Genomic DNA, 12,662 nt, shown 5'->3' with positions numbered 1-12,662 from the left:
TCAACGCAGAATTGGCTGGAATTGAGATTGGACGCCATGTCGCGTTTGGAGAGCCCCTGATGTGCCTGAACAGTGGAAACTCCCCAATTCTACCTGAAACCCTACCCCTAACCTCACCCCTAACCGTTTACTGAACATTTTCTGACAGTCATAAGTGCCACGTATATAAGTGCCACGTATATAAGTGCCACGTATATAAGTGCCACGTATTTAAGAGCCACGTATTTAAGTGCCACGATATTTCAGTGCCACGTATTTCAGTGCCACGTATTTCAGTGCCACGTATTTCAGGCACTGAAAAATACGTGGCACGTAAATACGTGGCACGTAAATACGTGGCACTTAAATACGTGGCACTTAAATACGTGGCACTTAAATACGTGGCACTTAAATACGTGGCACTTAAATACGTGGCACTTAAATACGTGGCACTTAAATACGTGGCACTTAAATACGTGGCACTTAAATACGTGGCACTTAAATACGTGGCCACTGAAATATCGTGGCACTTATATACGTATATACGTATATAAACGTATATTTCAGTGCCACGTATTTCAGTGCCACGTATTTCAGGTTAGGGGTAGGGTTAGGGGTAGGGTTAGGGTTTTTTGTTTTTTTCTTGTTTTCTTGTGTTTTTCTATAAAAACGCATGCGTTTTACCGCATTTACATGCATTTTTTCACACATGCGGTTTTTTTAAAAAAACGCATGCAGATAAAAACGCAAGTGTGAAACCAGACTAAAAGACGCTTTTTATAGCAAAAAAGTTTTTGCGTCTCCACATTTTGAGACCTATAATTTTTCCACATTTTGGTCCACAGAGTCATGTGAGGTCTTGTTTTTTGCGGGACGAGTTGACGTTTTTATTGGTAACATTTTCGGACACGTGACCATTTTTTATCACTTTTTATTCCGATTTTTGTGAGGCAGAATAACCAAAAACCAGCTATTCATGAATTTCTTTTGGGAGAGGCGTTTATACCGTTCTGCGCTTGGTAAAATTGATAAAGCAGTTTTATTCGTCGGGTCAGTACGATTACAGCGATACCTCATTTATATCATTTTTTTATGTTTTGACGCTTTTATACGATAAAAACTATTTTATAGAAAAAATAATTATTTTGGCATCGCTTTATTCTGAGGACTATAACTTTTTTATTTTTTTGCTGATGATGCTGTATGGCGGCTCGTTTTTTGCGGGACAAGATGACGTTTTCAGCGGTAACATGGTTATTTATATCCGTCTTTTTGATCGCGTGTTATTCCACTTTTTGTTTGGCGGTATGGTAATAAAGCGCTGTTTTTTGCCTCTTTTTTTTTTTTTTCTTACGGTGTTTACTGAAGGGGTTAACTAGTGGGCCAGTTTTATAGGTTGGGTCGTTACGGACGCGGCGATACTAAATATGTGTACTTTTATTGTTTTTGTTTGTTTTTTTAGATAAAGAAATGTATTTATGGGAATAATATTTTTTTTTTTATTATTATTTATTTAGGAATTTTTTTTACACATGTGGAAATTTTTTTTTTTACTTTTTTACTTTGTCCCAGGGGGGGACATCACAGATCGCAGATCTGATAGTGTGCACAGCACTCTATCAGATCCGCGATCATACTTTCATCGGAGCAGGCTGCAGCTTTCATCTGCAGCCTGCTCCGACCCGGAAGTGCTCCCTGCAGGACCCGGATACAGCCCCTCGGCCATTTTGGATCCGGGGCCTGCAGGGAGAAGACGTTCGGTACGAGGTGAGTACATCACCTTGTACCGATCGTCTCAGGGAAGCACGCAGGGAGCCCCCTCCCTGCACGATGCTTCCCTGTACCGCCGGTACACCGCGATCATGTTTGATCGCGGTGTGCCGGGGGTTAATGTGCCGGGGGCGGTCCGTGACCGCTCCTGGCACATAGTGCCGGATGTCAGCTGCGATATGCAGCCGACACCCGGCCGCGATCGGCCGCGCTCCCCCCGTGAGCGCGGCCGATCGCGTATGACGTACTATCCCGTCACCGGGAATTAAGGCCCACCCCACCTCGACGGTATAGTACGTCATACGGGCTTAAGGGGTTAAAGCCATTTTTAGCTCATATTGAAAAAACAGGGTGACAGGTTCCCTTTAATTTCCCTGGACCGAGAGTATGTACATGCATTAATAATGAATTATTACGCACTGATGCTGGCCAATGCCAGCATTAGGACATTCTTTGTTGTGGAGTTAGTGCCCTGAACGGTCCTAATGGTGAAGGAAGCAGTTGCAGTGTCTCCTATATAATGAATACAGCAGATTGTGTATACTTTGAGATGTGTGTACACCAGCCCCAGTGTCTCCTATGAGATAGGGATTCGTGTATATACACAACACATAGGTTACACAGGGATTGGTGTATATATCTGTCTCCTATGTGCTGTACATATACTAGCCCCAGTGTCTCCTATGTGATGTATATACAGCAGTCTCAGTGTCTCCTATGTGATGTATACACAGCGGTCTCAGTGTCTCCTATGTGATGTATACACAGCAGTTTCAGTGTCTCCTATGTGATTTATATACAACAGTCTCAGTGTCTCCTATGTGATGTATATACAGCAGTCTCAGTGTCTCCTATGTGATGTATACACAGCAGTCTCAGTGTCTCCTATGTGATTTATATACAACAGTCTCAGTGTCTCCTATGTGATGTATATACAGCAGTCTCAGTGTCTCCTGTGATGTATACACAGCGGTCTCAGTGTCTCCAATGTGATTTATATACAACAGTCTCCGTGTCTCCTATGTGATTTATATACAACAGTCTCAGTGTCTCCTATGTGATGTATACACAGCAGTCTCAGTGTCTCCTATGTGATTTATATACAACAGTCTCAGTGTCTCCTACGTGATGTATATACAGCAGCAGTCTCTCGTCTCCTATGTGAGGATTACTGCAGACCTTCCACTGCTTGAATTTTAAGTTACGTGAGCAGCGATGAATTTCCCTCTTTGAGGAGACATGTTGTGTTGTATAAATCTGTGCTTGGAACAACATACTGCTGCGATCATTTCTTTATAAAACTTATAATTAACTGTGCTCCAGACTGACGCAAATCTAGAAAAGCATTTGCAAGTAGCAGCATCATCAATATCAATTCCCGTGGAGGAAGAGGACACCTTTCGCCAAGGGAGCGAAGTCAGGTGAGAAGAAGTGTGTGTGTGTGTTTATATGTGTGTGAAGATGAGGACAATTATTACAGGATAAGGGGCATTATTACAGGACGATGGATATTATTACAGAACAAAGACTAATACATTATTACAGAACTGGGGACATTTTTTACAGGATGAAGAACATTATTACAGAACAAGGGGCCAGAATTACTATAAGGGACCAATTGTAAAACAATAATATTGTATGGTATGGAGAGGTGTAGATTGCACATGTCCAATTTCGGACTGCCAACTGCAATATTATCCCAGCTTACTCATAGAACAGAGGAGTGCTCTACCGAATGAGTGATTTTGTATAAAGAGGAGTAGGCAGAGATAGCTGTCAGATGAACAATCAGCTAAAACAATATTCAGCTGACAACCATCTAATGTGTATGACTAGCTTAAGTCTGAGATGTGATTACAAAGCGCTTCACAGAAGACATTTATAGCATACCCTATGCAACTATAAGGCCCTCATACACTTTAGACTAAAATTGGCCAAGTCTGTTGATATTTAATAATAATCTTTATTTATTTTTTAATAATCTTTATTTTTACATAGCGCTAACATATTCCGCAGCGCTTTACAGTTTGCACACATTATCATCACTGTCCCCGTTGGGGCTCACAATCTAAATTCCCTATCAGTATGTCTTTGGAATGTGGGAGGAAACCGGAGTACCCGGAGGAAACCCACGCAAACACGGAGAGAACATACAAACTCTTTGCAGATGTTGTCCTTAGTGGGGCTTGAACCAGGACTCCAGCGCTGCAAGGCTGCTGTGCTAACCACTGTGCCACCGTGCTGCCCATTGGTGGGATCATCCAGTCTACTGTCTATGGGGGCTTCCTGACTGCTTCCTGACAAATGATGTCAGGTCTGCTGAATTTCAGAAGACAATCTTTTTGTTTTTCAGGAGATAAGCCATCGTCAGGGAAGTCTGACAGCAACTCACTCATGGAAAGCACCGGTGCGTTATGTATGAGGAGTCAAGAGCGACAGCTGTCAGCCAAACACATCACAGCTATCTAAAGGGTATGGGACCTTTTGACTGTTTCGTCTAGGTTTAAACATAATTAGTATGCCCCACTGTACTCAGCTTAATGCTGGATGACCAACACTTTAAAAAGGGGTTATGTAAACCAATTAAATTTATAATGATGATGACACTACAGCCTACCCCATCACGATCTGATGACGTTACCAATCATGGATACATACACTTGAAAAAAAGAGTCTCTTATCAATTATCTATGCAAAAATGCAGCAACGGGAAATTGCTGAAAAAAAATTATTGCATTTTGATATTTTGGCCATATCTATATATCATGACCTGTTGAAGTGCAATGTAAGCGTGAAACGATCATCGTCTATATTTGCTCCACTGTTTTATCTGCCTGCTGTTGGTATGATGATGCCACAATAAAGGATTTTGTTGCACGGGGTGGTATGTACCAATCCGCTTTCTTTTATATGGACATACAAATATCTATTTATCAACCTAATAAGACACAAACAACAGTATTTATATGGATGAAATAAATTAAAGTGCTTGAATCACTTATTTTTTGTTGCAGGATCCCAGCTAAGACAATTTTAGGTAGAAAAAAAAGCGGATACATTTTGGAATTGCTGGACCATGAGGCGGTAGATTAAAGGGAAAGATAACACAGAACTAACAGAAAAGTCAGAGCTGTAATATGTTGCAGCTTATTGCACTATGGGCCTCTCAGGAAGCCGACAACATCTTTTATCACAAACGCATAAACTGTGACTGGAACTGCGATGTGGCATTTATAAGATTGTACACAGAGCAATTTCCTGAGAAGTCATAACTCAGATCGGGGCGCGCTTTTCTTCGATACGCTCCATGACAGTTAATGATTCCGATCCTATAAGTTTATAGCTAAACAAGGTGTCATATACATATTAGCTGCTGTGAGCGGTTATCGGTTCGCCCATTAAGTGTGGCATAGCAGGGACATGCTCTCCAGACTGCTAATTCTGATGAATGAATCGACCGCCAACAGATGTCAAGTAATAGAGATTCCATCTTCAAGAGGCGGGCAGTCACATTGGATGTGTCTGGGAGTGAACGCACACAAATCCTGTGTCACTACCTGATACCTGCACACAATCTGCCGGCTGCCGAGGAAAACATCCTTCCTGCTTTCACAGACAACAAATGATAGAGGAACTGGACTGCAGAGCGGAGAGCTGCGGGAATATCATGGAAATGTAGGAAATAAAATATGAATAAGAGATTGTGTAGGAGATGTGACCCACATGAGGAAATGTGGGACGCCAGAGAACGAAAGGATAATGATATCAAAGGGAACCGGCAGAACGTGCGCACACAAGTGGAGCAAGCAGTGCCCAGCGTCTATAGAGAGGGGTTTTCTGGGTTTATGTAGATTAAAGCTGCAACGTTATAGTATTCTGAGGGTACGGAGAAGAAAAAAGCTCCCTGTTCATGGAGCCTCCCTGTGACGTTTCTTTTGGCACAAGCATTTCCATTTCTCTATAGATTAAAGTGGACATAAAAAAAAGATGAAAAAAGTAGGGCTTACATAACTTATTAAATTAATGTACAGGCACACACACGCCATGTGGCCAATATACTAACATATACGTACACGATGCGGGAGTTCACTGCGATTAATGGATACATGAACTGTACTACTGCTGTAACCATTAGAAATGGAGGGTATTTCATGTTTTTTCTATCAAAAAGTGCAAGAGGCAATTAACCAAGGTCAACATCAACCAACATCAAGGTGTACTTCAATATGGATGGTCCCCATCACTAAGGTCCAGCCTGGGGGGCTCAGCACTCTTATCCACCCATCTTTCCCAGACAAGGTTACAATTGTGAGCTTCGCCTGGTCCCCTTTGATTTCCCCAGTTCAGATGAGGTTTGGCACATGGAGATAGGACATTAGTGATAAGGACCATCCATATATAGGAACACCATGACGTGGTTGAATGTCTGTGGAACTTTGATTAAAACATGTTAAATATGTAAAACTAAATAGTGAAGTTTATGAATTCACTAACCGCAGTGTGCCAATTTCCTAACTTTGCTCCTTATGAGATCAGAGTCACACGGAGTTTCGTTTCTCCGCTGAGCTCTTTCGCAGTTGAAGGTTCTATGTACACCGAGTTCAAACCTTTAATTTGGTGCGAACATCTGAAAAAAAAGTCCCATGCGTAAACATATCTTACTGTAAGTGCCCCATTTACCTGATGGAAGCCAAAAGAACGTCCCTTCTGCCTCCACTGGGGACAGATTGGCTACAAGAATGTATATCACAATGTATTACAAGGGCATAAGACAGAGAAACACGCTGGAAAGTCTTCCAATGTGCACCCCCAGTATACGGATCAGGCAATGTGCACCCCCAGTATACGGATCAGACACAATGTCCACCCCCAGTATACGGATAAGAAGCAATGCGCACCACCAGTATACGGATCAGACGCAATGCGCACCCCCAGTATACGGATCAGAAGCAATGCGCACCACCAGTATACGGATCAGACACAATGTGCACCCCCAGTATACAGATCAGACACAATGCGCACCACCAGTATATGGATCAGACACAATGTGCACCCCCAGTATACGGATCAGACACAATGTGCACCCCCAGTATACGGATAAGAAGCAATGCGCACCACCAGTATACGGATCAGAAGCAATGCGCACCACCAGTATATGGATCAGACGCAATGTGCACCACCAGTATATGGATCAGACACAATGTGCACCCCCAGTATACGGATCAGACACAATGTCCACCCCCAGTATACGGATAAGAAGCAATGCGCACCACCAGTATATGGATCAGACGCAATGTGCACCACCAGTATATGGATCAGACACAATGTGCACCCCCAGTATACAGATCAGACACAATGCGCACCACCAGTATATGGATCAGACACAATGTGCACCCCCAGTATACGGATCAGACACAATGTGCACCCCCAGTATACAGATCAGACACAATGCGCACCACCAGTATATGGATCAGACACAATGTGCACCCCCAGTATACGGATCAGACACAATGTGCACCCCCAGTATACAGATCAGACACAATGTGCACCCCCAGTATATGGATCAGACACAATGTGCATAACCAGTATATGGATCAGACACAATGTGCACCACCAGTATACGCATCAGACACAATGCGCACCACCAGTATATGGATCAGAAGCAATGTGCACAACCAGTATACGGATCAGACACAATGCGCACCACCAGTATATGGATCAGACGCAATGTGTCCCACAGTATATGGATCAGACACAATGTGCACCCCCAGTATATGGATCAGACACAATGTGCACCACCAGTATACAGATCAGACACAATGCGCACCACCAGTATATGGATCAGACACAATGTGCACCCCCAGTATATGGATCAGACACAATGTGCATAACCAGTATACGGATCAGACGCAATGTGCACCACCAGTATATGGATCAGACACAATGTGCACCCCCAGTATATGGATCAGACACAATGTGCATAACCAGTATATGGATCAGACACAATGTGCACCACCAGTATATGGATCAGACACAATGTGCATAACCAGTATACGGATCAGACGCAATGTGCACCACCAGTATATGGATCAGACGCAATGTGCACCACCAGTATACAGATCAGACGCAATGTGCACTGAAGCAACTGTAGCATTCAGATCTTACAGGACTGAAATGCCGGTCTGTAAAAAAATAAATAAATAAATGTACCGTAAACATAAATCACATTTTTTAAAGCTGGGTTCACAATACATTTTTGCATTCTGTATAAAAACCTTTATAAAAAATAAAGGGGGCCTGTCCTGTCACAATTGACGCTCATGATTCTGATTTGCGACGGAGATTTAAAAAAAAAAAAAAGGAGCTTGTACCGATTTTGCATCTTGACACTTTCTTTTTTCAAATTAAAGGAAAATATGTTCTTTTCAACAGAATTCCAAGTGTGGTGTGAACAGAGCCCAACTGGTCTTTTCGGATTAGGTGTTCCTGATTTTCACTTAGTGACACTGGTTTCTGCATGGGGAAGCACAATTTCACTTTTCCAAAGAATTATCTAAGGAACACTGCCTGGATGTGGTCTGTGGTCTTAAATCAGCTGAGAGGAGCTCAGAAACCGACAGGTACAACAGTTAGGCCACGTTCACATCTTCAGTATTTGGTCAGTATGTTACATCAATGTTTGTAAGCCAAAATCAGGAGTGGGTGAAAAATGGTGACGTGTTTTTATTATACGTTACCTTTGATTCTTCCACTCTCAATTTTGGCTTACAAATTGAAAAATTATTTTTAGACCCAAATACATGCATTTAAGTAAAAAAAAAATAAATAAATAAAAACGTTGTCAGCAGAGGTGACAAGGAAAACCGGAGTTAAACAGCTGCTCGTATGTAAAACAAAGCACTAGAAGAACCTCCAAGTGATAGTAGAAATGGAGAGTCCTCAGTAGTTGATACCTTTTAATGGCTAACTGAAAAGATGGTAACAAATTGCAAGCTCCAGAATTCTCCAGAAATTCTATTAGTCTATGCCTGATGAAGAGACCTGAGTAGTCTGGAAAGCTTGCAATTTGTTACCATCTTTTCAGTTAGCTGGCATTAAAAGGTATCAACCACTGAGGACTCTCAATTCTAAATATTTTTCTATCTACTGGCTAACACGGTACCAAGATATATATCTTTCCTGTATCAAGTGTTAGTAGCAAGTAGAAGGAACCATCACCATCATCTTTCAGGGCCAAGATTACCTTTTTAGGAGTAAAAGTCCTCTGCCTAAATTTCTCCACAGTCTCGGGCCCAGCATTTTCCCAGACACTGGCAAAGGCTTCAATTTTGCTCTGCTCAAGTTGGATGTTCTCCAGCTGCTGACGAAACACCGGTGTTTTTAAATTGTGGTACACCGCCTGCAAAATAAAACAAAGCACACCAGGACATTGTGAGAGGAATTCAGTATTCTGGTTTCTTAACCCCTTAGTGACCGGGCCAAATTTTTAAAATCTGACCAGTGTCAATTTATGTGGTGGTAACTCTGGAATGCTAACACATATTCCATTGATTTTGAGATAGTTTTTTCATGACATATTGTACTTTATGATAATGGTAAAATTATGTCGATATTTTCCGTGTTTATAAACATAAATCAGACATTTTTACAAAAATTTCCAAAAATGTGTACTATTTTTGAACTTTGAATGATTATCCCTTTAATCCAGATAGTCATACCACACAAAAACATAATAAATAACATTTCCCTCATGTCTGCTTTACACTAGCGCCATTTTGTTAGAATTTTAGACGGTTTAAAAATTTAGCATTAATTTTTAATTTTTTCAAGAAAATTTACAAAACTAATTTTTTTAGGAGAAAAATAGTGAAAATCCAGCCTGGCAAAATTAGAAGTCACTATTGATAACAGCCAGGGAAATCGAACAGATCCCACCGCTGCCACCAACTGTCAAGGATAACAGCCGGGGAAATCGCGCAGATCCCACCGCTGCCACCAACTGTCAAGGATAACAGCCAGGGAAATCGCGCAGATCCCACTGCTGCCACCAACTGTCAAGGATAACAGCCAGAGAAATCGCGCAGATCCCACTGCTGCCACCAACTGTCAAGGATAACAGCCAGGGAAATCGCGCAGATCCCACTGCTGCCACCAACTGTCAAGGATAACAGCCAGGGAAATCGCGCAGATCTCACTGCTGCCACCAACTGTCAAGGATAACAGCCAGGGAAATCGCGCAGATCCCACTGCTGCCACCAACTGTCAAGGATAACAGCCGGGGAAATCGCGCAGATCCCACTGCTGCCACCAACTGTCAAGGATAACAGCCAGAGAAATCGCGCAGATCCCACCGCTGCCACCAACTGTCAAGGATAACAGCCAGGGAAATCGCGCAGATCCCACTGCTGCCACCAACTGTCAAGGATAATAGCCAGGGAAATCGCGCAGATCCCACTGCTGCCACCAACTGTCAAGGATAACAGCCAGGGAAATCGCGCAGATCCCACTGCTGCCACCAACTGTCAAGGATAACAGCCGGGGAAATCGCGCAGATCCCACTGCTGCCACCAACTGTCAAGGATAACAGCCAGAGAAATCGCGCAGATCCCACTGCTGCCACCAACTGTCAAGGATAACAGCCAGGGAAATCGCGCAGATCCCACTGCTGCCACCAACTGTCAAGGATAACAGCCAGGGAAATCGCGCAGATCTCACTGCTGCCACCAACTGTCAAGGATAACAGCCAGGGAAATCGAACAGATCCCACCGCTGCCACCAACTGTCAAGGATAACAGCCGGGGAAATCGCGCAGATCCTACCGCTGCCACCAACTGTCAAGGATAACAGCCAGGGAAATCGCGTAGATCCCACTGCTGCCACCAATTGTCAAAGATAACAGCCGGAGAAATCACGCAGATACCCCCACTGTCACCAGCTTGACAGGGGACACAACTCCACTGCCTTCAATCGTCAGGACATCTACGCAATTGACTGACGAGTGATGGACGTCAGCCGCGGCTGTTTCCACTACTAGGCCAGTTATTGGGGAACTCACAGTGAGCATATGGTATATACACTTACGATTCCATCTCATGGAATCTATATACCCCGGTATGGTGACTGCCAACTACCCAACAACAAAATGAACTACTAGCTACCACCACCAATTGTTTACATGGACCAATTGGACACCTGTTGCAAGGTGGCGAATGGCTTAGGGGGTGCCATTTACAGAACAAGAGGAACAGAGCTATTTCATTTTATATATTTAAATCGTAAATGTAGGCAGTGTTCATAAAGAATATACAAAGATACAGTATATACAATCACAATACAGTAAAAAGGATAACAATAGAACCCATAGCAAGCTGTATTTTTCAGGTCTGACAAATGACCAAATCCAAATTCTGCTTTTTATTAGAGCAAGGTTACACCCACATACCTCCCCTTGGTGAGCTCATAAGGAGGCCGATTGTGCGATGTGCTAGGTCTTTTAGAATTTTATGAGAATCCCAGCCTACAGGATATCTTCACCCCTGGAGTTTCCTGGCGGCAGATATTGTCTTCACATTTCTTATCACAATTTTATCTGTCTATAGATATGAAACATGGCATGGATAGCACCATCTATTGGACCAATATTAAGTTGGAGGGGTTCTGCTGGCCCCTACTTCAATGGAGGTTGCGATGTTAGCACCCTCCCACTTCTCCAGGTATAATTTGTATTTCTCTTCTTCAGCTATAATTAATCCCATACATTCAATGTGAAGGTTATATCTCCCCTCTTTAGAGAGGTCTTGGGGATTTAAATTTTTCTCTATGACAATGACACATCTTCATAAGTCATCAATATCATATCAATTGGGATCCGACACACACAAGCCCCAGCAGTGCACGGATGTAAACACCTTGAATAAGGCTGCATTGCAGAGCTCAATTCATCATGTGGCAGTCACTATCATGTACTAATAGAGGTTGGTTGCGCAGTACCCGGCACTGAAACTTAATATTTCTGTCTACATCTTAAACTGCAGACAGTCAGTTCCTTGAATAGCCATTCTGCAGTACTCAGCGGTGGGCACCACACATTGGAACACATTACTACACAATGCATCTCCATTCAAGGTTTACATCCGCCAACTGCTGGAACGTATAACAGCTGTAAGAAGGGGAAGTTGGATGTCTGACCCCCACTGATCTGATACTGATGCGCTATCCCAAGGACAACTCTTTTAATTTCAATAAAAGATACTTACTCCAAAACAGTGCTCATATAAAATAGATTTCATCACGCAATAAAACAAACCTTTACAAAACTACACTGATGGTAAAGAATTATGGCTTTCACAATGCGGCTCTGCAAATCTTCCTTAATAATTATCTTTATTAATTAGGTTACTTTTAATACCTGTTCCAAAATGAAGGAAATGGTCTCCAAAACCAATTTAAGACTTTGTTTATCCAATAAAAAGGCACCTTGAAGTTTCTCCTCTTCTTCTTCATTAAAACTCTGTTCTGCCTATAAAAAAAAAAAAGGTGAATAAAGTTTACCAAGAAATATATATACTGTATATGTGAGTGTAGCATCAGGAATAATAATTCAGAAAGGCACATACTTTGCCGTTAGGCAAATCTTCAGCCATATCTTCAGAAAACTGAATTGTGACTGGATGAAATCTATCATTTCATATCTTTATCTGAATAAAACACATAAAAGTGCAGAGCGTGCAAAATATCCAAACTACTGAGAGCTAATGTCAGGTATTTGTATCCTTTACACAAGGCATGAAAAGCCTCTTGTTATAATCCCAAGGCTGAGATCACATAACAAATCTGGAAAATAAATGGGCTCAGAGGAATAATTGAGAGTCTGCCCGGGCTGCATTCATCAATCTAGTGATGCCAGAGAGAAC

General features: G+C 42.4%; 1 protein-coding gene across 3 annotated transcripts in view; it reads right to left on the bottom strand.

Moving 5' to 3' along the window:
* Positions 1-12,662, bottom strand: part of COMMD10 (COMM domain containing 10) — a 433,041-nt gene that overhangs the window by 395,180 nt on the left and 25,199 nt on the right. For all 3 annotated transcript variants that reach the window (XM_077290707.1, XM_077290699.1, XM_077290717.1), the window contains exons 3-4: positions 12,158-12,268; positions 8,993-9,148 (exon numbers count right to left, since the gene is read on the bottom strand). In XM_077290707.1, coding sequence (XP_077146822.1) covers positions 8,993-9,148; positions 12,158-12,268 — 267 coding nt within the window. The remainder of the gene's footprint in view (positions 1-8,992; positions 9,149-12,157; positions 12,269-12,662) is intronic.

This window comes from Ranitomeya variabilis, chromosome 1 (assembly GCF_051348905.1).
Source record: "Ranitomeya variabilis isolate aRanVar5 chromosome 1, aRanVar5.hap1, whole genome shotgun sequence".
In the NCBI taxonomy this organism is placed as follows: Eukaryota; Metazoa; Chordata; class Amphibia; order Anura; family Dendrobatidae; genus Ranitomeya; species Ranitomeya variabilis.
The sequence above is the reverse complement of the archived record's forward strand: the minus strand, read 5'-3'. Positions and strand labels throughout refer to the sequence as shown.